This window comes from Callionymus lyra, chromosome 19 (assembly GCF_982586985.1).
Source record: "Callionymus lyra chromosome 19, fCalLyr1.hap1.1, whole genome shotgun sequence".
NCBI lineage: Eukaryota > Metazoa > Chordata > Actinopteri > Syngnathiformes > Callionymidae > Callionymus > Callionymus lyra.
Window position 1 is genome coordinate 8,203,149 of NC_141836.1, and position 26,762 is coordinate 8,229,910.

The 26,762-nt window shown below is 39.3% G+C and overlaps 1 protein-coding gene across 1 annotated transcript in view; it reads left to right on the forward strand.

Annotated features, from left to right (window-relative positions):
* The window catches only part of syt6a (synaptotagmin VIa), a 65,571-nt gene that overhangs the window by 32,809 nt on the left and 6,000 nt on the right, over positions 1-26,762 (forward strand). Inside the window, exons 2-4 of the mRNA XM_087781549.1 lie at positions 16,659-17,055; positions 18,614-19,175; positions 25,670-25,790. Coding sequence (XP_087637675.1) covers positions 16,659-17,055; positions 18,614-19,175; positions 25,670-25,790 — 1,080 coding nt within the window. The remainder of the gene's footprint in view (positions 1-16,658; positions 17,056-18,613; positions 19,176-25,669; positions 25,791-26,762) is intronic.

Consider the following 26,762-nt stretch of genomic DNA (forward strand, 5'->3'; position numbering starts at 1 on the left):
CAGACCTCAGAGCCCGAGCTGGGGTGTAAGGCTGGATCAGATCAGTGATGTAAGGAGGAGTCTGACCATGAATAGATCTGAAAGTAAGAACCAGAATTTTAAAGTTGATCCTGAAAGAAACTGGAAGCCAGTGAAGAGTTTTAAGGATCGGAGAGATGTGAGTTCTTCTACTAGAGCGGGTCAGAATTCTCGCTGCAGAGTTCTGAATCAACTGCAGACGAGACAGATCCTTCTTGTTAAGACATGAAAACAAACTGTTACAATAGTCCAGACAAGAAGAAACAAACGCATGGATTACAAGCTCCAGATCATGTTCCGACAACATTTTCCTAAGTTTAGAGATTTTTCTCAGTTGAAGGAAACAGTTTCTGGTCAGTTTTCTACAGTGTCGAACAAGAGACATGTCTTTATCAAATACAACACCCAGGTTTCTCAGACTCAGTTTGTCCTGTGAAAACTATTGTGAGTACAATAGTGCCATTATTTATACATTGAATTTTACATTTTAAACTAACATATATATATATATATTTACACATACAGTTTGATATTAATTACAATCGTTAACAAATACATTTTCTATTTATTATTATAATTATATATTATTCTTAGCCTTTTAAATAAAAATACAGTCATAATAGTTAATGTTTTTTTGACTCAAGGTTTTATACTTCAGTCACTTAATTTTCTAAATTCAATATATTTGAATTACTAGTCTTTGAAATTCAGCTCAGCTCATATTTTTGAACAGCTTTGAACAATTAAAAAATGATGATCACATCTGAAGATGAAGATTTATTACACCTATGACACCCGTGGAAGGTCTGCATGGAGGAGAATGAAAGTGTTGATGAGCAAGTGCTGTCACCTGTTATGTTCCTAACAGATTGTGAATAAGAAATATGAAGCCGAGGACATGTCACGGTAATTACGTCTCACGGTTTTTATCCAAGATATTCTTGTCCAACGTAACTTTTCCCACCTTTTATCTTAATTACCGCTTCACTTCTGGACCCGTCTCTTCACATAATTACCGTCGTGGACACTTGTTTTCGATAAAGTCCAAATGGTCGCCATGACGATGATGTCAAGGCTTCACCGCGATCCATCATTTCGACTTCGCCCGGATGGTCGGAATATGCTTCGCTTAAAAAAACGGACCATTACTGGTACTTAACAGGAAGTCCGTGTTAGTTGGCGAGAACCGAGTAGCTCTCAATGTTTATTATGCACACATTACCTTCAGTATTAGTTCTATTAAAAATCAATTTCCCCCTTTTCAGCCTCTGGTAAACATTCCAGCGTCTCAATTAGCTCCAACACGGCAAAACGTATCATTATGTTTTCCCGCGAAACTCATCAGCTACGGCTAAGAACCCGCAACTTCCCACCGCCATCGCTCACACGTCCTCAGCAACGGGCGCTCGGGAGGGATCGCTGGTGGTCGCGTTCCTTCCTCATGAATAACAATACAATCTCCCTGACTGATGGAGCGTTTCCGAGAGCTTCCGCGGGCTCTCAGAACTGCTGTCAGTAATGGACGCCGGCTTTAAAATCTGTCCGCGATAATGACGGAGAGCGAGAATGAAGCTATTTTTACAGACCTGCTGGCTTTTTTATGGGCGACGCCTGTAGGAATTAAAGCGTCAGGAGCCGCTCGGATTCCGTGTTCTTCCAAATGGCACCGGCAACCGGGCCTGTACTCTGGTGCCCTCGGTCTCTCCGCCGACATCTGTCATCGGAACTCTTTGTCGCTAAATATCACATGACGGTTTGACAGCTCCGGGTCAAGTCCAGGTTGGAAGTCAGATATAGAAAGAGGGTTTTCTTTTTCAATGCCTCTTGATTCTGTGAGAAACATGAAAAAGAAGATATTGGTCTCCGAGAGTTTTCTCAATTCAGAATCAAACTGGAATTTGACTAAATGATACTTACATTTTCGGAGAGCGTGTTTTGTGTATTTGCTGCCAAGTATAACGTCACAGCAGCTCAACCTTATCCTTGCACACACAAGCATAATCCACGTCCATTGGTCCCTCACAATATCGCAGAATACCTTCTGTTGTTTTGTACACAGTACCACATAGAGTACATAGAGTCTGCATAGAGTGTGTATTATTATAATATTGTACACACTGGTCTATTAAGTGACAGCTGATTTGTTGCTATGATTATATATTTTTAACTCTACATCTATGTTAGTATGTAAGACATGATCAACAGCTGTGATTGGTTGACTGGGCGGCAAAGCCTTATGGGAAGCACTATGAAAAGTGCTATATAAATAAATATTACTTACTTACTTACTTACTTACTATTGTGAAAAATGTAATGGTCACTTTTGATTGTGATTTTGAAAGGGGGTTTTCAGAACATAACCAATGGGAAAGTCCTGAGCTAAAGTATATTTATCGAATTGACTCAACCCTTGTGCTATCTCTGGGTCAAGGTGACCCGAAAGCCAGAAAACAAATGTTTGTTTGTGGTATCCCTTGTGTTGTCTCTGGGTCCTTCACCACTGCATATGTATTTGGTGGAAGCCAGGGAGGTCGTTCACCTGGACCCAGAGACAACACAAGGGATACCTCTGGGTCATTTTGACCCCGAGATAGCGTAAAGGATACATCCGGGTCTCTTTGACCCTGAGAAAGCACAAGGCTTAACTTGATTTTTTTCATCGCTGCTCGTGTGGAACAGAAAAGTGAGGAGTGCAGATGTCTTCATGCCCGGTACTATCTTTGCAGGAGTAAATGCTGACTTTTGAGCGATAATAACTCATTTAGGTTTGTGGATGTTTGGTGAAAGGTTTAGGATTAAGATGATTAACGGCTCGTGAAGCTGCAACGAGGAAATAATGGCGACCTCACAGCTTTTACAAGCAAACTATCACCACTTTGTGCACTTATCTACTCGTCCACACAGACAGCCACTTGATTTAATGATCTCACTTTATACTCTTCGTCTCTTTTGTTTACTGTTTTATTGTCGGAAGTCGGAGCAAAATGTTGTTATGTTGTAGTTTTAATGCTGTATAATGACAGTAAGGGTTTTTGAATCTTGTGTAGTGGACTTATTTTATATACAATCTTGTATTTAAAACTATTATTCATTATTTATCAATACTTATTGGACACTTGTTTCAATAAAGTTGTCTAAAGTGAAATGTTTCAACATGTCAATCAGTACATATGATGCTTTATTGTGTCATTTTGACTTTGAGGTTTTGGAATCTGCTTCAATATCATTAAAAAACAAACACCTGACTCTTGCTATTCCTGGCACTTAAAAAGCTCTTTGCTTGAGGAAGATTTCAGACAGACATGAAAACTCTGTGTTCTTCTTCTTGTACAAGTAAACTGAGACTTTAAACCGGATCTTATTTCTATTCTTTGTTTTAGTAAAAGTTAATTCACATTCCCAACCTGACGGTAACCCCTGTGATAATTGAGGGACCACTGTGGTTTTTCCATGTGTTGTAGTAGTTGTGTATCATGAGATAAAAACACATTCGAAGCTTCTTTTTACTTCTTACGTCTTATGTTACGCACAGAGCTTAGATAACATGCAACACTTGCTTTTATTGCATAGAAGATCTCCCTCTAATCCGAGTCATTGATGGATGCCGCGCTCTAAACGCTATTTTCAAAGGGGAAAATATCTATTTCTGCCCATTGTTTCCATTCGCTCGTGTGTTTCGACCTCGATTTCATGGCCAGAGTCAAGGAACAAGAAACAGAAAATCGATGTTAAGTCTGAGCTTCACCTGCTGACTCAGTTCATTCTTCACTAAGACGTGGGAACGACTTCTCCTTTGTCCTCGTATTTAAAAGGCTCTCATAGTGGTTGCGTTCAGTCGGTTCTGTCGTGAAAAGACTCATTTTTTCACAAAAACAAAACATTGAATCGCAACCTTTCTCAATAATTGATGTTGTAGCTTGAATTATTACACGTTATTACACTTATATTATTATTCAGGCGCAGTTAGCACTCAATATTAATAGCCTGGGAACACTGGGGGCTGTGGGAGAAAGATAACAGCCTCCGGTCAACACGCAGGTTAATAGCATGACCCGACTGACGGCTACCCTGAACCCAAATCCACAATCCGAGCCAGCAGGGACCCCCCGCCGTGCCAGCAGGCTCCCTCCCCGGGGCGACCGGGGGACTGGAATCATCAGATTGAGACTGGAAACACGGGGGCCGCTGCAGCCAGATTAATATTTTAACTTTTTCCTGGAGAGACTCGGCAACAGTTTGCAAACGAAAGGATTAGAAGACGAGGAGAGAGAGACTTTGATTAGCGTCACACTTGTCAAGGAGATAACAGCCTGCAGAGAGTCTCCTCGGCAACTTAGTGTGTGTGTGTGCGTGTGTGTGTGTGTGTCAACATGTTTGGTGAGTGTCTCAGAGGTCTTAGAAACACTCGGTGAGAGAATCAGCCATTTTCACTCCAGCGTCCTTTTACTAACGTTGATTATTTCAAGTAATCCTTCAACAGGATATGACTATTTATGAGCTTGAAGATGAAATTAGTGCATCTTCTGTGTTGATTACTTTAATACGGGAATGTATTTCATAAATACTTCCAAAAACAGGCTAAATGGAAGATGTGTTCATTTGGTTTAATCCAATTTTCTTGTATTAAAAGTGTCAATTCTATCTCAAGACACTTTTCAGTTCGGAGTTTAGCTGAAGCACTCGTTTCAAATTATATTATTCATGAACATAAGGGTCATAATTGCCATTTTAAGCAGACGTGGAAATCGTTAAACCAGCTTCAGATGATGAACGTGTTCACTGCTCACACAGTTAAAGTACAATAGCATTAAATTGTTACCATGAAAATGCTGACGGGAGACAAGTTGAGAGACGAGTTTGAATATTTATGGTCAGATTTTTGAGTAGTTGGCAATCAATATTACATATAGAGATCTTTTCGATTGATAATACTGTATCAATATCCGATGGCACTGTGTCCATTTTATTATAAAGTTCAATAAGGTGTGTTTAAAATAAAATGATAACATTATTCATTTGCAATTACTCACCATATTTTTTATCTTTGCTGTCATTACGTCCTCTGCTGCTAAAGGAACAATGACATTCTGCAAGACACCGGTGGGGACTAAGGATGAGAGGATACAGTCGACTTCAGCAGCTTTTAAAGCTGATGTTTGAACATATTTTGGTTTGAAAACAAATGAAAGCAGTTACATTCTTTCCTTAGCAGCTAAAAGACCAATAAAAACCTGCGAGATCTTGGTGATGACTGAGGACGAGAGGATACAGTGAGTCCAGCAGCTTTTAAAGCTGATGTTTGGACATATTTTGGTTTGAAAACAAACAAAAGCAGTTACGACTTCGTCAAGAGTCATGTGTTCTGAAAATTCTGCAACATCAGAGTTGTACTCGAGAGTACTACAATTATATACTTGTTAGTACAGTATCACGATACATCGTACCATTGGCCCTGTATCGTGATATGTATCGTATCAACAGATCCTTAGTGTCGGGAACATGGTTCCAACTACTGACTTTATTGATCTCTGACTCTTCTTGCCATAGTCAGTCATCATTTGAACTACTTAAGAATTTCTCAACATACATTTTCACTTTTGATTCGATTTAATTTCCTGAAATCCGTTTTTCCTGCTTCACCTTCAAGAAAAAACTGTATATCCGTCCTTTCAGAGCCATCATGTCAACTGTGGAGTCGCAATTCTCTGAATAACAGAAGCTTTTGTCAATTTGTAGAACTTGAAATGAATGGTTCGAGGCGACGACAGACAAGCCGTTTAATAGCTTCCGACTTTTGAGGAAACGGATATTTGCCAAACAACGTTTATATGTCCGCCAGCCATGCGGCTCTTATTAGGGAGACGACGCGAGGGGTCACTTCTCGTAAAGCGCAACCTTGTTTTGGCGGTTAGCGGCTGCTTCACGCTGGAAATGTGATGAGCTGCGGAGCCGACAGATGCCGCGCAGAATCGGAATGAGGCGCTTAAAATGGGTGATGACAGAGATCATTTATTCTCAACTGGACGCAGATTTCCACCAGGAAACGGTTTTGAAGTAATTGCTTTATTTGTATGCTAATTGGATTGTGTGATGGTTTGCTGCTCTGTTTGTTGGGTTTCAAGACAACAGATTTCATCTCAATTTGACCCGCAGACAACATCGCTCATGGTTTACAGGCTTGAAATCCATTTGTGGATGTCATGCTCGCTTTGTTTTTCCAGGAGGGAGAGTGTGAAGAGTTCCTCGCGGGAACTTGTAATTAAGTATAAAAGTATAATGTCAATGACTTCTACTGAGAAAAGTTGCACTTAATTCATTTTGATTGAAAAATGAAGGTAACAAGGAGTCATTAACCTGAACAAATGCCAGGAAACTCATCAGTGTTTAGTCTTTATAAACAACTACATTTTGATATCTTGCAGCGACATCACTAAACAGAAGGCAGTGATAAAGAAACTAAATACATCAGTTGCTGATGCTGACACGTCGCAGTAACACATTCCTTTTATCCGTCTCCCCTAAAAGCTGTCTTTTGTTTAACATCAGCTATTTCCAGCGGGTGAGATTCTACCTCCTGGCTCACACATATCTCTGTCATTTCCACTTTTTGTGTCTGTTAGAAGAACTTTTAGAATCCCATCTCAAAACTCTTTTTTTATGTTGACTGCACCACGGAATTTATTTCGCTCCTCACTTCAATTTGGTTTCTGTTATAGATTCTGCCTCGAAGACTCCTCAGTGCACTTAGTGGACGGCATTTATTTATTAGTGTGTCAGGAAGGTTTTTGTCTAACCACGCTGTGATGCATCCAAACTGTGGGAAGCTCTTTAGAGAGGCAAAAGATAATGTAACCAATTCCAAACGGACATTTTCGACACAATAACAAGTGCATCAGCGGTTTGTTGGCTTTAATTGCAACTATACAGAAATGCAAACTTATTTAAAAAAAAACAAGTGGATTTGGATTTAATATAGTAAAAAATGGTAAACACTTTACCCTCAAGACGCTTATTCGAAAGTGTTGACACTTTCCATCCGCTTATGATGCTAGCTATGCTACATGCTAGAAAACAGTTTCCCTTAAATCCCTTTGTATTCTACTCTAGAAAATTAGTTTTTTGTCGGAGCTAAGATAGTTTATAATAGTTGTCCTCAACCAGTACGGGTCTCCGATAGGGGTTAGAAAATAATTTTGATATTCTTTTCCACGTCACTGTATCGATATTTGACTGTAGCAATTTTAAATATTTGGCTTGCAAATCATATTTTAATTGTTGTCATATTTATTCTGTGGTTTATAGTTCAATTAAAGTTTTGTGTGAAGTAAAACAATTATATATTTTTGATTTAAAATTAATAAATATTCACACCATGTTCCTTTTTTGGGTTGGAATTAAAATCCCCGCCGCTAGATGGCAGCAGCTATTACATCTTCTGCAGCTTAAGGAACATTTGCCAGATATTGGCAATGACTGAGGATGAGAGGATACAGTGACTCCAGTAGCTTTTAAAGCTGATTTTTGGACATATATTGGTTTAAAAACAAATGAAATCAGTTACAACTTCGTCAAGAGTCATGTGGTCTGTAAATTCTACAACACCAGAGTCAAGTACTCGACAACACTACACATATATACTTGTTACTACAGTGATACTATATATCGCTATATAACTACCATTGTCCCTGTATTGTGATGAGTACCAAGGCACAGTCTTCTAGTTTACTAAGAAAAAAACCCTGTAAACTAGTAAAAATGAGTGAAACACAAACTCTATATGAGACCAGCTTGTTGCAGAAAAACCAGTCGGCAGCTCCTGCCGATTAATTCTGAAGGTCAGCCCTCCATTACATCGGAGAAGTGGCACTACACGGTAGAAAGTGTGTAACTGATGACATTTTTATGTTATCTTGGAGAAAAGAAAGCTTGAAATCACTAAAGTTGTTAAACTGTGACAAATTCAAAGTTACTGGTAGAACTGTGCATTTTATTTGACACGCACACAAAAAGCCCTTGAGCGAGTCGATAAGAAGTGTATCTTTGGCAACTATCGTCTCTGCATCTTCTTCTACTGTAACTCTTGATTATTTCTTTCCGCCTCGCCGCAGCCTGCGAGTCAATTTCCTGTTTCCCTTCTTCACACCTCGTGGCTGATTTGCCGGCTAAACTCCTCCACACAGATTTAGGATCAAGGATCTGGGGGGGGGGGGGGATTAGGGGATTTTGTGATCAGCCTGAAGAAGACGCAGAGGGATACAGAAATCCAAAAATGGCAGTTGGTACCGTGATCAAGATTAGAGCGCATCATCGCCTCCCCCGCGGGACCCGAGAATGCAAGAGTAAGCGTGTGCGAACAAAGAGACATTGAAATGCAGATGTATAGAAATCTGAAAGGCAGTTATTTTAGGATGCATGTAAACCCAGATATATTTCGCTGGGTTTAAACGCGTAGTGACGTCTAAATACACGACATAATGCTCAGAGATTGGTTTGCAAACGGTGGCAACAGATTAGGTCGTTAGATGTAATTAAAACCACCACTTAAAGTTATTTTAAACGTTAATCTGTCGATACTTGAGATATTAACGTGAGTTCCATCTATCAATGAGTATCTTATCCACTCGTATGGCTGCCAACTGGTGTAATACACAGTTTTCGATCAAATTACTAGTTTCGTTTAACAATGAAATCCTTATTTCTTGAATCGTAGCAGATAAAGAAGCATCAACGCAATATTGATTTAGTATAAAGTCATGTGGAATCAGACTCTTGGCAGAGGAATGCCACCTCAGGGTGCTTTTTTTAATTAATAACTTTATTGGAACCAATCATTAGCTTGCATAACTATTGTAAAAAATTGTGATAAGTCGTTTTACCACAATATATATTTTTTAGAATACTATATCAATATTCAACAGCACTGTTTCTGTTTTTTTGGGCTTTGCCATTTTATATATATATATATATGTATATATATATATATATTAACATATAAATAAATATATAAAACCATTGTTATTTAAAGTTCAATAAAGTGTGTTTCATTTCATTTTTGTGTTGCTATTAAACTTCCGGCTGCTAGATGGCAGCAGTCAGTCTGTCCTAAGCAGCTGAACGAACCATCAAAACCTGTGAGATCTTGGTGATGACTGAGGACGAGAGGATACAGTGACTACAGCAGCTTATAAAGCTGATGTTTGAACATAATTTTGGTTTGTAAACAAATGAAAGCAGTTACGACTTCGTCAAGAGTCATGTGGTCTGTAAATTCTGCAACACCAGAGTCGAGTACTTGACAATACTACACATATATACTTGTTAATACAGTATCACGATACATCGTATTGTTGACCCTGTATCGTGATGCGTATATGCAGATCTGCAGCTAAAATAAGAATGAAACCCTGTGAGATTCGGGAGATGACTGAGGACGAGAGGATACGGTAAAGTCTGCAACACCAGAGTCAAGTACTGGACAATAATACACATATATTGCAATATCTATCGCAATATATCAAGTCTTTGACACTGTCGTATCGTATTGCATCGCCATATTCTTGCCAATACACATGAATATAAAGAAGAAAGTTTGAGCCTCAGGACTTTCGTAGCTGCAATTCCATTACGACAGTAACTTTTATAATGGAGCTACAAACTGTGTTTAAAATGCAGACGACCCCTTTATGAAAAACAAAGAGATCTATATCGGGGCGAGTTAATTTCAATGACGGCTTGTGTCTTTTCCCGTTCCTTCATAACAATAAATCCAGGAGGAGAGTTAAATTCTAATGACGCGGTTACTATAGAAACCCGGGCACGTTTGACATTTGGAAAGAAAAGCCCCTGCGACATCACGTTTCTCCAGGACTCCTCTTCAAAACAAACCTTAATTAAATTTGCCAGCCCTCAGAACCCTCTGATGATATCCAGACGAGCTCTGTTACTGCGGATAAGAGAGTGTGGCTGGAAACACCTGCCGACTCTGGAACACGGAGTCAGACGAGCCAGTCGGGGGAGAATGACTCGCTCCGGAGTCACAGCTGCACTTTTCTTCTGTCACTTACCGAGACCCTGAGACGGATGACGTGGAAACCACAGAGGGTTCAGGTTCTGTTGAGCAGGAGTCAAACGTGCTCGAGCATCAATAGGCAGGAAGTCCATCTCCAGGCAGTGGGAAATAAAATGGTTAAATGACATATCAGACAAGAAAAAAAGACTTGATTTAATATAAACACAATATCACAATATGTCGCGAAATATCATTGTCATTGCCTCTAATGACGACTTTAAACTTATAGTTGCGCGATAATGAAGATGTTTCTGTGGCTAGTTATGTCAGGATTGAGAGGCTCAGGCAACACCCAAGCAGAAAATATACTTTTAAACAATCTAAATGACAACATGAGATTGAAAACACTGTTTGTCAGTCGTATAATTGTCTGTCTTTCCTTCGTCCAATTAAACGTATTACCAAATAAATAACAGTTTTAATTATAAAACGCAGAAAATATAAAAAATGTATTGATTACTTAATACGTTTGAAAAGTGACATAGTGACAAAAGTTAGTGTATTTGTTCTGTGTTGTGCAAATTTCCCCTCTAATTACTCAGTTAACGTTTTCTTCGGTCATAAGCTCACAAGAAGACATTAGTGCTTAAGTAATCATCATACTTTACACCGGCGATGACTGAGGACGAGAGGATACAGTGTCTCCAGCAGCTTTGAAAGCTGATTTCTGTGATAACGCGTTTTACCACAATATTTATTTTTTTGAATACTGTATCAATATTCAACAGCACGGTTTCTGTTTTTTGGGCTTTGCCATTTTATATATATTTACATATAAATAAATATATAAAACCATAGTTATTTACAGGTTATTAAAGTGTGTTTAAGTTCATTTTTGTGTTGCTATTTAACTTCCGGCTGCTAGATGGCAGCAGTCATTCAGTCCTAAGCATCTTTTAAAATGAAGAAAATATAAAAAATGTATTGATTACTTAATACGTTTGAAAAGTGACATAGTGACAAAAGTTAGTGTATTTGTTCTGTGTTGTGCAAATTTACCCTCTAATTACTCAGTTAACGTTTTCTTCGGTCATAAGCTCACAAGAAGACATTAGTGCTTAAGTAATCATCAGGTTGGAAGTGACCGGACCGAAATAGTAGTTAGTAGAAATGGTACTTTACACCGGCGATGACTGAGGACGAGAGGATACAGTGTCTCCAGCAGCTTTTAAAGCTGATTTCTGTGATAAGGCGTTTTACCACAATATTTATTTTTTTGAATACTGTATCAATATTCAACAGCACGGTTTCTGTTTTTTGGGCTTTGCCATTTTATATATATTTACATATAAATAAATATATAAAACCATATTTATTTACAGGTTATTAAAGTGTGTTTAAGTTCATTTTTGTGTTGCTATTTAACTTCCGGCTGCTAGATGGCAGCAGTCATTCAGTCCTAAGCATCTTAAAGACCCATCAAAACCTGCGAGATCTTGGTGATGACTGAGGACGAGAGGATACAGTGACAGTTTGGACATTATTTTGGTTTGAAAACAAATGAAAACAGTTACGACTTCGTCAACAACAGCTTCTTGTGCGACACCCTCACATCTCACTGTTCATTCTCTATAAAAGGAAACTTGTAAGGATTTACTGTCCACTTGTCGTCCCTCGGAAAAGAAAAGATGAAACGCTTCTCTCTCCTTCACTCTTCTTCCAAACGCCCACCTGGAGCTTTAGTGAAATGGATTCAGCTCCTGACATATTGATCCCAGCGTGCACTGTAGAATCCTAAAAAAAAAAACACCCCACTTGATTGACAGGTGGGCAGTGGACGTCCACTTCATCCGTAGCGTGGGTGCGATCGTTGAAAGTGGGCCGGCGACCCCATTACTCATTTGTCTGGAAGGGGGAAGAACAATGGCGTTTTTATCGCTATTTCTCTTACGGTGACGCCTTTTAATGTGTCGCCATCAAACCGCCATTAACTCTGTCGTCCGTCATCTCATCACGGGAAGGCAGTCGACGGATGAGGAATCACCCGTGGCTCGACTCCTAATACTTCTATTTTTGGTGCAGTTAGAGCAAAGTAATGTTCCGCTCATCGAACTCATTAACCTTTTCTCGCAGCTCCGGTGCTATCGGAGAGGCTGTGAAAAACGCTTGGAGGTTACGTCTCGTACCCCGAGAGTGTTGCTAGAATCAATGCGTCTGTCAGTCACATGGCAAACCTCACAGGGTCACACATTTATTACGGGGGTAACATTCGCAGTGAAATTAAAATGTCTGCTTGTTTAAATCCACATGATTTATAGAATATCATTTATGTCTAACTAGATAAGTCCACATTGAATACGAGGTGCCATCCCTCTCAATAACGGGGACCCGAACGGTGCCCACAATGCTTTGCCGCCCAGCCAACCAATCACAGCTTCTGATCACGTTAGACCTAGAATTTAAACACAGTGTTGTAGCGATGAATCAGCCGTCATTTAATGGAGTGGTGTGTTGAAAGGCATCATGGGAAATGTTTTTTCGGCATAAGTTATCTGGACGCAGTAAGTAGTGCCTCCCACCGGGTTCTATGGTTTTGTTGATGCTTAACTCAAATAAATCACCTGTGCTTGTTTACAATACATTTAATTCTGTGAGACTATGAAATGGAGGGATCACTGTACTTCCAAACTTCAAAGACCCTGAAGTTGTTCAGGGTTTACGCCAGACCTGGGCAAAGTGCAGCCCGGGGGCCACATGCGGCACTTTGATTGTATTTATGCGGCCCTTGTAATGTCAAAGTATGATCATGTATACCGTATTTTCCGGACTATAAGTCGCTCCTGAGTGCAAGTCGCTCCAGCCATAAAATGCATAATAAAGAAGGAAAAAACAAATATGAGTCGCACTGGAGTATAAGTCGCATTTTTGGGGGGAATTTATTTGATAAAATCCAACACCAAGAACAGACATGTCATCTTGAAAGGCAATTAAAAATAAAAACAGAATAGAGGCAACAACAGGCTGAATAATTGTACGGTATGCTTACATTACACGACACAACTGAGAACCTGGTATGTAAACATAACATATTAAGAGTTATTCAGATAACTATAGCATAAATAACATGCTAAGAAGTTTACCAAACCATCCGTGTAACTCCAAATAACGTAAATCCAATGAAATCTTCATCCTCGGTGTCACTTTTAAACAACTCCGCTAACTCCGGAGGTAGAAGATGCTTACTTTTTGCTTGACGGCCCCTAACAACATTCACAGAATTTAAAGTGGCCCTTGAAGAATTTTAACTGCCCACCCCTGTTACACACAACACTACTATGTGGCGATAAGACCTGAGATCCAGGAGAAGCAAATCAATGGAAACAGGCTGCGGGTCTGACGCGTTTGTACTCGCCGTCATCCGATGTCGAGGCGACGGACTGTCGGCTCGCACACTCACAGCAGTATTTTTGGGTGTTTGCGTCTCCTTCAATTTACTGCGAAGGAGCCTGACGACTCTGTGAGCGACACTTCAGTGGAGATGACGGCTGGTGCGGCGCTGTGTAGAATACCACATGACATGGCCCCGGTCAGGGAGCTGAGAAATCCTCTCTGGGTTTAAAACCCTCACTTAAAATCCTGTGAACCGCATGGCTAAGCCGAAATTGGACACCGGGTTTAGTTTGAATTTTTTGAACTTGAGAGCCTTTTTGTGTTTGTGGAGTTTGCTCTCTGAGGGTAAAAAAAAGGCGGTTCGAAGCCTTTGAGTGGCACTCCAGGCAAAACAGACCTCGCTCCTCAGGCCCCGCCATCTGCTTCCTCAAGCCCCTCCTTTGCTACCTGCTCTCCCGCCGCACGTCGACCATAAAAGTAATTTATTAGAGATTCCAGCTCGTCCGTCTTGACTCTTAATTGGGTAACAGTGAGAGGATTGACGTCTCCACAACAGCTTTACAACCCAGTGTTCTCCGCCACCTCAGCTAATCTCCAGCCTCTGTTTGTCAGGAGCCTTTATCCGGGAAGAAGCAGAATTCCTAGTGGTTGGAATCCACTTCCCGGTATCTGTGAAGTGTCGAGAGGGATCCGAGGCGCCGGATCCTCGGAGAGCAATATCGCTCGCCTCCTCAGCAGGAGCTATTGAAGATAAATCTGAGTAATCATTGCAGGCGGAAAAAATAAAACCCAGCGAAATTCAGGGAATTGAATTCCGAGCTTGTTCGGAAAGTGTAAAAACCACTTAAGGTATCGGGCTCAGGAATATAATGACTTTAAATCAAGAATGGTGTTATGGTGCAGAAGTGTCCCAAAGGCAAACCCTTGGATACAATTCCCAGGTTTTCTCCCCCCCCCCCACACTCCCTACCCTCTGCTTTAGTTTTGTCCTGTCAGCAGTAATGGTGTGAAACACAGGTCTTTGAATGCAGCACGCTCCCTGGAACGCAAATTCAGAGAAAACGAAAGAAGCCTTTTCTATCTGCTGGAGTCACGGATGCCTTCGCTTCAGCTCCAACATGTCTCCATTGTTTTACTGTTTTTAAAAGTCTTTTTTTAGGTCAATTATGATGCTTTTATGCACCAACAGAATGAGGTGAGCTCTAGGGGGGGTGGGTTTGTTCATAAGACCAGGCTTGAGAGAGTTTAATAGTTTCATCAGAGAGGGAAGTTTCCCTCCTTGATGGATGTGATGCCTCTTCATCTCCTTCCTTCCTCCCTCCGGCGCTTCTGATCTCCTGCCAGTTTTATGTGGCTAGAAAGTACCTCGTATATCCCCAGGATCCGAAGTCAAAGTCCAGGTTTAAATCTGGACCCGGATGGAAGAACCTTAAGAGACGAACATTGTGTTTTTGATACTGTTACACTTTGAGTGTGCTCACTTTGAGTGTGCTCACTTTGAGTGTGCTCGTGAGGTCAAAGATCATGTAGAGACTAACAATGAATTATTCAGTGATAGTCTCTAAATATGAATATAAGGTTTTTTATTACTTTTGTCAATTTTGTGAGTATTTATTGCCCCTTAAGACGATTAAAGTGAATGGACAAAGTATAGAGATTTTTTATGTATATATTTAAAAAAAAAAAGTTATATAAAATATTTACTGTCACATATTTAACTTGATATTATTACTTGATTAATTGCTTTTTCCTCTAGGACGGCTCTTTGACTGAATTAATGTTGTTCTTTCAGCGAGAATTCTGAGCCGCTCTAGTAGAAGAACTCACATTTCTCCGATCCTTAAAACTCTGCACTGGCTGCCAGTTTCTTTCAGGATCAATTTGAAAATTCTGGTTCTTACTTTCAGATCTATTCATAGTCAGACCTTCCATCAGTGATCTGATCCAGCCTTACACCCCAGCTCGGGCTCTGAGGTCTGTGGATCAGAATCTACTGATGGTTCCTGAACACGCTTCAGGACCAGAGGAGAGAAATCCTTCCAGGCTGTTGCTCCTAAGCTTTGGAACCATCTCTGTGTTTGATGATCTACTGACTCCTTCAAGAAACATCTTAAGACCTTTTTTATTTGTGCTTTTTCCTGATTTTCTGGAACTCCTGTGTTTGTCATATGTTGGCATTATAGAGTTTTTAAATGTGTAGGTATTTTAAACTGTGTATTGCTTTTGATTGTTTAAGTGCTTTGTGACCCTGGTCTAGAAAGATCTTTACAAATAACTTTTACTTACTTACTTATGACATCAGAGATCATGTAGAAACTACCCACTTTTATTTATTTATATTATTCATTAGTTGTTCAACTCATTTTCATTTTATATATTTAGGTTTTCCTATTATATTTAGGGGTTTCATGTCTTTGTGTCTTTGCTTGATGGCCCCTCACAACAGCCGCTGTATAAAATGTGGCCCCTGAAAAAGTATGTGTAGAGGGGGCTTAACATGAGGACGTTGAGGACCCCCATGCTATATGACCTCCTTTATGAAAATGACTTGATTTGTGAACATTTACTTTATCTTTACCACAGATATTTTTTTGACTCATCAAAGTTTTCCTGGAGGCCGGTCCTGATCCCTGTAGCGTTTGTTAGTCTCTCTCATATGATGTTGATACTTGTTGGCGTGGACTCGCCGGTTTAAGGTCTTTAAGGTCCAAACCTCAGTTTGTGCAGCAATAAAAGAATGTTATATCGTGGAGCAGAGAGAAGAAAGTAGCTCTGAACCGGGATGTAGGTTGTACTGTTGTTTCCTTGTTGTAAACAAGTTTTACTGCCATCGGAGGAGCAAAAAAACACCACCTCGGCCGTCGTTAAAAGTATCCGGGCCTGTTGTCGACCCGTTTTAGAATCACTCCGAGACCATGTGACGCACGAACAAACACAGATGCAGCAAATTACGAGCCGCAGATCTGTAAACGTCCCCCTAAACTACCGGATCCCCGAGGAGGTTGTGTGTCCATGTGTGAGTCCACGTGTGACTGGTGTTAACATTCATGTAGTTTCTTGTCCCCGCGGCGGCAACACCGGCCACTGCTTAAATATGTATGAAGCACTTTTCTTTTTTACGCATGGATCACTATCTTGCACCAGACCGTGTTCTAATAATCCCTCTCTCTCTCGCCCTCTCCATCTGTGTGGACATATTGCGTGACCGGTGCCTCCTCTGGTCCCCGCGGCTCCTCGCCAGACGCTTCGTTCGGCCTGCTGCTCGGCGTGTTCGTGGTCTGCAGCCTGGCGCTGCTGGGTCTCCTCACGTTCCTGTCCTGGAAGGTGTGTTGGATCCCGTGGAGGAACAAGACCCACTACTCCGCTCCGTCGCTGACCCCGACCTGCGGCCAAGAGTGCTGCCCCCTCCGGCCGACGCTCGCCACGCCGCCCAGCCCCCCGCAATCGCCCACGGTCACCATGGCGACGGAGAAAGTGAAGGAGCCCCTGGGCCCGGTGGGTTTCCTGGAGGCGGCGGTGAAGATAAGCCACACCTCTCCCGACATCCCCACCGATGTCCAGCTCTCCATGAGGGAACACTTCCTTCGCCGGACGACACGCATGCAGAGGCAGACCACCGAGCCGGCGTCTTCCACTCGGTTAGTCTCGCACACGTGTGCACGTGGAAGCGTGCACTCACACGTTTGTTTCCTACAGCCACGAGGTTTTTCATACTGCAAACACACAACCTTAGGAATCCATAAACATGTACTTGGCCATGAGCATATATTCAGGATTAGCATTTTACCCAAAAGCAACATCAGAACCACTTAAATCAGGCAACAAAAGAAAGTTTTTGTTGAGTTAAAATGTGATTTTATTTAATTAAGAAGATTAGTTGTTTGAGTCAAACATAAAAAAAACAGATATTAGTTACAGTAGGAAGACTTAGTTACTGAATAGTAAATAATAAAAGTCCAGAAGTGAAAGTTTGTTGTTGTTAATATGTTAATATATAATTCATCATCTCAATTAAGTACTTTATGTCGGTTTAGAGCATTTTCTTATAACATTTTAACAACCTTTTTGTTTTTATTCATTAGAATTATTAGGGTTTTTAAAAATACAAAATAAAAAATAAAATGTGATAAAAGGCATGTTTTCAATAAGGTAAGGTAAGGTAAGACTTTAGAACATAATTAGTTGATTGTCTTGTTAAATGTTGATATAAACAATACAAATACAAATGTTGTTAGTTATCAGAGGCAGGTCTGCTCTACAGTTATATTGGTTGAAATGTAAAAAAAAAGGTATACCATTGAAAAAACTCACCGATGATTAATAACTGCAAATATATAATATGGAACCCATCATGGAAAAAGGGGTTAAGACATTTAAAGGGATAGTTCACACAACATTTCTAATTTTACCTCATTTTATACTCACACTCATGCCGACTAAGGGTTTGTATTATTTTTAGAGTAATCGACAAAAATGTTTGTTCATTTTAATGTAGCGACTGCAGCTCAGTTGTCTTCGTCTTCGTCCAAAAAGACCCTTAAAAACATCCAAATGCCTTTGTACTGCTCGACTGTAGCGTCTATCTTGTATTGAAGCCTGCACATGAGGTATTGTTGAAAAAATAATTAAATAAATCTGTGTATTTTAAGTTTGTTTGTAGCGAAGTGTTTCAATGAGGATAGACTTACATCTGGAGTTCAGACATTTGGAACCCAGAACAGTCATTTCCTACTAATCGGCCTAAACACATTTCACTTAGTTTTACTCTGAATTGGAAAATGAAACTTCATTAGCAAAGCCCGTCGTGCATTGAAGCAAAAACAAAGACGTCTAAATGTCAATTATGTATTTAATTGAACCGTCTTTAAAATGTCATTAAACCACAATTAAAGATTCTGACTCCGTTATTTTAAACCTTCTCATTGTGAGACTAACTCTGCTAAACATGTTCAGTTTCACGTTTTCCTCAACAATGTTTATAAGTCGAGCTCATTTTGTCACAAGAAACAGTTTAATCAAAGACAGAAAGAAGGTTTAAGGTAAAAAATAGCATTCGTTTCAGTGCAGTTAGGCAAACATTCTGGTTCTGTCATTGGTCAATTATCCCACGATGTTTGTCGAAGCGTGAAAACGAGCCAATCACAGCCCATGTCTTCATTTTGAAAACTATAGAGTGAATCTGTTTCTCTTCCACAGCCACAACTCCTTCAAGAGACACCTTCCCCGGCAGATGCAGGTGGGGAGTCTAGACCTGGGGAACGACTACCACCTGGAAAAGGACGAGACGTCCACAAGCATAGGTCGGATCCAGCCGGAACTTTACCAGCAGAAGGCTCTGGACACTGAGGATTCTTCCAAGAAAGGCAAAAGCAAAAACTGCGGCAGGATTAACTTCTCGCTCAAGTACGACTACGAGAACGAGGCCCTGCTGGTCAACATCCTCGGGGCCATGGATCTCCCCGCCAAGGACTTGTGCGGCACGTCCGACCCGTACGTCAAGGTCTACCTCCTGCCCGACCGCAAGAAGTTCCAGACGCGAGTCCACCGGAAGACGCTGAACCCCACGTTCGACGAGAGCTTCCAGTTCCCCGTGCCTTACGAGGAGCTGGCGATCCGGAAGCTCCACATGAGCGTGTTTGACTTTGACCGCTTCTCGCGGCACGACATGATCGGGGAGGTGGTGCTGGACAACTTGTTCGAGATGTCGGACCTCTCCAGGGAGACCAACATCTGGAGGGACATCGACTACGCCACCAGCGTAAGAATCGTCTTTCGTTAATATTGACAGATTTATTGAGTAGTGACAGTCGATGCTGGTATCGTTTACAGATTTTTTTATAAGGTCACCAAATACCCGTAAATGCCAGTAGCATCAATGAGATGATGAATATAGTTTACGATTATATGCGTGTAGAGTCGTCCCCTGTTTGTTGGGTTACGATGTGAAAATCACCCACATTTAACAAAGTAGTTACCGTTGAATTTAACAACATTTATTTGAACTCGAGAAACTCAACATTGCATACAAGGTGTCTCTCAGTGATGGTGACCTAAAAAGTAAGTCATTTATATTTATATAGTGCTTTTCCAGACCAGGGTCACAAAGCGCTTAAACAATCAAAACAACACTCGATAAAATATATACTTAAAAGGTCAAGATAACACAGAGAACAACACAGGATTCTCAGGGAAAAGCCTAAAGAATAAAAATGTCTCTAATGCTTTGCCGCCCAGCTGTCCAATCACAGCTGTCGATCACTTTTGACATGGCAACATAGACGTAGAATTTAAACATAATATTGTAAAGCAAAGTTATAGAAAGGCATCATAAGGTAAGGTAAGGTAAGGTAGAACTTTATTGATCCCTCAGCAAATACAGCAATTTTTCATAAAAAAATGAATCAAAATAAAATAATCATGGGACTTGTATCAAGTTATCTTGACCTTTAAAGTATATATTTTATTGAATATTGTTTTGATTGTTTAAGCGCTTTGTGACCCTGGTCTGGAAAAGCGCTATATAAATACAAATTACTTACTTACTTACTTACCAATGTAATTAGATGTGACTTAGAACAAAGAGCAAAGAGACAGTTTGGGAATTTATGTTCTCAAGCTCGAACCTTCAGCTTTCTCTTTGACTTTCACTTCACATTATCATGGTTTACTTGTCTTGACGTTCAATCTCCAGTCTTGAGACTAGAACTATTTTTAAACAATCTTCGCTGAAACCAAGTCTTCTAGTAAATCTGAGGAGGTTTCAAGTGTACTTTTATACTTTCTGAACGACCACAGTCTTCTCATCCGAGGCATGAGTTGGTCCGAGTTGTGTTTGTCGAGCGTCCTTCAGAGTTTCTTAGACACCTTGTCCACTCGGAGAAAGAGAAGTCACCGCGGTCACATTGTCATTCTGCGTCTGTCGGCTCGCTTGGCTTGAAGTTGTTCTGAGGAGAGCAGAGTTGTCCACAACACTTTGACAAAGATCTTCTTCTCTTACTCTTTCATCTTCTATTTTGTTTTTTTATACACACAAATACTAGTTGTACTCTGTTCAATATTTATGTTCCTTATCTTAACACTGACATCTTCATTGGTCACTGTATCAATTATGCCACAAAAATTGACATGGTGGGCCGGATTGGACAATTTGGCCATCATCGGAAAAACAAGTTTCCAACTCAGATGTTCTTGTATCGCGTAAAGACGGCGGCTGTCAGCAAGAGGAAAAATTAGCCGTGTATCCCATGAGACTGATAAACGACTGGAAGCTCAAGCACCATCTGAGGCGTCATTATATCAGCGTAAAGTCGCAGCAGATATCCAAAAGATTTTTCCCCGACTCAGCAAAACTTGTCTCCTCAGGCGACTCCTTCACTGCCTCCGGGTTCGAACACTGCCTGACTGTTAATCACTCTTTAATTCCTGCGGTAAGAACCTAAAATAACACTTGAATTTATGAAGATATTAGACGTTCTTTCATTCCTCTCCTGAGCAGATCACACGGGAGCATCATAAAGAGAAAAAAGTTTGAAAACAAGTTAGTTTTCAGGTTATGGTATCGATATTCCCAAGCACTGTATAGATTTATTTTATTTCATGAGAAACTTTTTACCATTTATTTATTTATTAATATTGGGCTTTCAAAGTCGAATATGTCATATCTTGAGCTGAAAATATCGTACCACGAGTTGAATATATCGTATCATGAGCTGAATATATCGTATCGTGAGCTGAATATATGGTATCATGAGCTGAATATATCGTATTGTGAGTTGAATTTATCGTATTGTGAGTTGAATATATCGTATCGTGAGCTGAATATATCGTATCGTGAGCTGAATATATCGTATCGTGAGCTGAATATATGGTATCATGAGCTGAATATATCGTATTGTGAGTTGAATTTATCGTATTGTGAGTTGAATATATCGTATCGTGAGCTGAATATAACGTATCGTGAGCTGAATATATCGTATCGTGAGCTGAATATATCGTATCGTGAGCTGAATATATCGTATCGTGAGCTGAATATATCGTATTGTGAGTTGAATATATCGTAGCGTGAGCTGAATATATCGTATCGTGAGCTGAATATATCGTATCGTGAGTTGAATATATCGTATCGTGAGTTGAATATATCGTATCGTGAGCTGAATATATCGTATTGTGAGTTGAATATATCGTATCATGAGCTGAATATATCGTATCGTGAGCTGAATATATCGTATCGTGAGCTAAATATATCGTATCTAAGCTGAATATATCGTAGCGTGAGCTGAATATATTGTATCGTGAGCTGAATATATTGTATCGTGAGCTGAATATATTGTATCGTGAGCTGAATATATTGTATCGTGAGCTGAATATAACGTATCGTGAGCTGAATATATCGTATCGTGAACTGAATATATTGTATCGTGAGCTGAATATATCGTATCGTGAGCTGAATATATCGTATCGTGAACTGAATATATCGTATCGTGAGCTGAATATATCGTATCGTGAGCTAAATATATCGTATCTAAGCTGAATATATCGTAGCGTGAGCTGAATATATTGTATCGTGAGCTGAATATATTGTATCGTGAGCTGAATATATTGTATCGTGAGCTGAATATATTGTATCGTGAGCTGAATATATCGTATCGTGAGCTGAATATAACGTATCGTGAGCTGAATATATCGTATCGTGAGCTGAATATATTGTATCGTGAGCTGAATATATCGTATTGTGAGCTAAATATATCGTATCTAAGCTGAATATATCGTATCTAAGCTGAATATATCGTAGCGTGAGCTGAATATATTGTATCGTGAGCTGAATATATTGTATCGTGAGCTGAATATATTGTATCGTGAGCTGAATATATCGTATCGTGAGCTGAATATATTGTATCGTGAGCTGAATATATCGTATCGTGAGCTGAATATAACGTATCTAAGCTGAATATATCGTAGCGTGAGCTGAATATAACGTATCGTGAGCTGAATATATCGTATCTAAGCTGAATATATCGTAGCGTGAGCTGAATATATCGTATCGTGAGCTGAATATATTGTATCGTGAGCTGAATATATCGTATCGTGAGCTAAATATATCGTATCTAAGCTGAATATATCGTATCTAAGCTGAATATATCGTAGCGTGAGCTGAATATATTGTATCGTGAGCTGAATATATTGTATCGTGAGCTGAATATATTGTATCGTGAGCTTAATATATCGTATCGTGAGCTGAATATAACGTATCGTGAGCTGAATATATCGTATCGTGAGCTGAATATATCGTATCTAAGCTGAATATATCGTAGCGTGAGCTGAATATACAGTATATCGTATCGTGATGTGAATATATCGTATCATCAGCTGAATATATCGTATTGTGATGTGAATATATCGTATCATCAGCTGAATATATCGTATCGTGATGTGAATATATCGTATCATCAGCTGAATATATCGTATCGTGATGTGAATATATCGTATCATCAGCTGAATATATCGTATTGTGATGTGAATATATCGTATCATCAGCTGAATATATCGTATTGTGATGTGAATATATCGTGAGCTGTATAAATCGTATCGTGAGATTAGTGTATCGCTTCAGGCCTATTGTTTATCATTATTAAACTTGGACTCTGACTTTCGGTGAAAACTGAGCTCCTACTAAAGCAAATGTGTTAAGGCTGACACTACCTTATTCTAGCTAAACGATGAGCTCATCACATTTGAAGTGGTTCCGATGATCTGCTCGAGGCGAGTCATTTTGACGCTTCAGCCAGTCGGTCCTTATTAGGAACAGATACTAGTTCCGTAGAAACCTCAGCAATATCCTCGCTATCTCCACCGCAGTTAATGATGCCTTCTAGACGTAGAGCAAAGTATCGCGGGCCTAGTTCAGACTCCATCACTTCATCACTCTCACAAAGCCCTTAAATCTGACATTTTCACCCTCGGGTTCTTGAACTTGAGACTCCGCCGGAGTCGTTCAATAATCCCGGCGTTATTGCTTAGGAGGCGGAAAGGCCGGCCAAAGACTGCTCTCCCTTTATTGAACCTTCCAACGATTTTATGGCAAAGTTGCTTCGCTCACACTGAGCGGCGCCGACCGAGGGTCTTTGTTCGAGGCGCGAACACCGAGGGAGGTGGGATCGGATCAATTATTTTGCTGAAGATCATTGAGATTCGGAACAAAAAAAAACAAAAAACGTCGATACCTCAAAGCTGTGACCCTGAGATCAAGAGGAGGAGAAACCACACGGTCGCTTCTTCCTGTTTCGATCCGAACAAACTATTTTAGCAGGAGTTGAATCAGCTGTTGGAAGACGGATCTGTTAGGTACGTGGGTTCAGGTCCTGAAGCTGATCCTTCTCGGGTCGAATCAGTGGATTTAACAAGTAGAAATATAGAGAGAATAAAGAAATGTATTGACTATTGTGACTCTGTTTATATCTTTGACAGATGATTTTGTTCTCTTGACTCTGAACTTTTGTCTCTATTCTTTCCATTATAATAGTTTTGAGTGACATCTCAGCTGCTCAGATGTTTAAGTTCACGGCTAAATGTTTGTTCACTTGACTGACTGACTGGGAAAATGATTAATGGAGCCGAGATAAAACATGGTGAGCCCGATGGTTCCGGAACAATCCGAGTGTTGCTTCACACTTTAGCAGCGCTTGACATTTGTGCTGAGGCCCAGGATTATTCCTGAGATTCTCCTCAGACTGTAGATGCAGGACTTCCTCAGCAAACGGATCAAAGAGCCTTTGTGTCCCGGATTCACCAGTCGTCAGGGTTTTAGCCTCAGATGGGATCAGGGGTGTTCGACCCCCCGTGATCCTCACAAGTCACTCAAGACCACCGAGGCACTCACAGTTCGGTCGAGAGTTTTCTTCATCAGTCTTGTGGTGTCTTGGTGAGAAAATATTGACGTCTTTACTGTGATATTGATGTACTTTCATATTATATATAGAGAGATATTTCATCTCACACAGAAATCTGCATTTATAGCAGCATCTGTTTGCATAAAGGTATCAAAAAAATACACATCACTGTCCAATCAGACTAAACACAATCATGGTAAAATACTAAAATACAATCTTGATAAAATACAAAAATACAATCCTGATAAAAAAACAAACTCAAATACATTCTTGATAAAATACTAAATTACGATTTTGATAAAATACAATTTTGATAAAATACAAAAATAAATTGTTGATAAAATACAAAAATACATTGTTGATTAAAATACAAAATTACGATTTTGATAAAATACAATTTTGATAAAATACAAAAATAAATTGTTGATAAAACACAAAAATACATTGTTGATAAAATACAAAAATGCATTGTTGATAAAATACAAAAATACAATCTTGATAAGAAATTAAAATACATTGTTGATTAAAATACAAAAATACGATTTTGATAAAATACAATCTTGATAAAATAGAAAAATACATTGTTGATAAAATACAAAAGTACAATCTTGATAAAAATACAAAAAGACATTGTTGATAAAAAAAATACGGTTTTGATAAAATACAAAAAATCAATCTTGATAAAATTAAAATAAAAATTGTTGATAAAATACAAAAGTATAATCTTGATAAAAAACAAAAACACATTGTATATAAAATACTACAATACGATTTTGATAAAATACAAAAAAACATTGTTGATAAAATACAAAATTACAATCTTGATAAAATACACAAATCAAAAATAGAATCTTGATCAAATAAAAAAAAAATACAAGATACAAAAATAACTCAAGAATACAATCTGTGCAAATGTTTTATTTATTAAAACAGCATTGATACAACAAATAAATAAAGTCTTAATATATGATATCATGATGCACAGCAAGGTGTATAAAGTATAAGTGTCATGAATTATTCAAACAGCTGAATATATCCATTCCAAGGTGAGAATATTTTAAAGAACTAGTTACACATATTTCTTCTATGTTGATCTGTTGAAGAAGTGTTTGCTGTGAGTCGTTTTTAATTAAAGGATCGATGACGCTGCTCATGAATATGTATTTGTTTATGTTCTATAAGGCTGTTTTCATTGTGTAACCTCCACTGAGAGATATTGAGCTCTTTATAATCCACTGGATGTTCTCTCATTCAAGGTCACAAACAAAAATCCACTCATTCCTCCAGACACTTCCTGCGCGTTTACAGTTCAATGTTGTTATTCAAAAGCCAAAATAAAAAACGGTGAAACTTCTTGTTCCTGCAGGAGAGCGTGGACCTCGGGGAGATCATGTTCTCACTCTGTTACCTGCCGACAGCCGGCCGTCTCACACTCACCGTCATCAAGTGTAGGAACCTGAAAGCCATGGACATCACTGGATACTCAGGTGTGTGTGTGTGTGTGTGTGTGTGTGTGTTGGCCTCACACATCAGGACTCCACCGAGACTTATTGATGTTCTTTTCTTTTTCATCTCCACCACTTCACACCACTCCAACGTCCCCAGACTTCCTGAACCCTGCTTCCAATAAGACACTTCTACAACTTTTACTCGTTTTTGTCATTTAATGAGCGTCAAACCAGCAGGAAATTGATGATAAATACGTTTCAAATGATTGTAATTACAAGTGTTTTGTTAAGTTGGCGACGAAAAGTTGAATCGACAAATGGATTAAAATGATTGTTGTAGTTTATTGTTCTGAGGTTATCAAGGTTTCTTATCGTGTTTAATTATTACGAAAATAACCGAAAGTAACTTAAATTAAAGACATTTCCAGCATTAACTCTGTAGGAACAACTCTTGAAGAAACACTCACACGATATTTATTCATATTATAAAAGGTTTTTTTCAGGTCTTTCATTCACTGGAACCTACTTTGTTTCTTTTTTAAAGGCTGATGTCATAATGTCTCTCGACAAGAAAAGCTCTTTGAGTGCATTTATGTGGCTCTCATGAGGTCAAAGGTCATGTAGAAACCAACATTTTTATTGTGTTTGTTTTTATTTCGCATTACTTGCTCAACGCTCAATATGATTATAGGGATTCTGTCATTTTCATGAGTATTCATTGCCGTATTTAAGCGAATATTAAGGAGTATTTGGAAAATATATATTATTTAGATAAATACAATAACTAATAAAGTAATTTACGCTTGTTTTTATTGTATTTTTAGTAACCATTTTTCCAGTTTCCCTCTCATATTTAGTAAGTAAGTAAGTCATTTTTATTTGCATAGCGCTTTTCTAGACCAGGGTCACAAAGCGCTTAAACAATCAAAACAATATTCAATAAAGTATATACTTTAAAGATCAAGATAAAACTGATAACACAACAGGAGTTCCAGGAAAAGCCTGAACAAA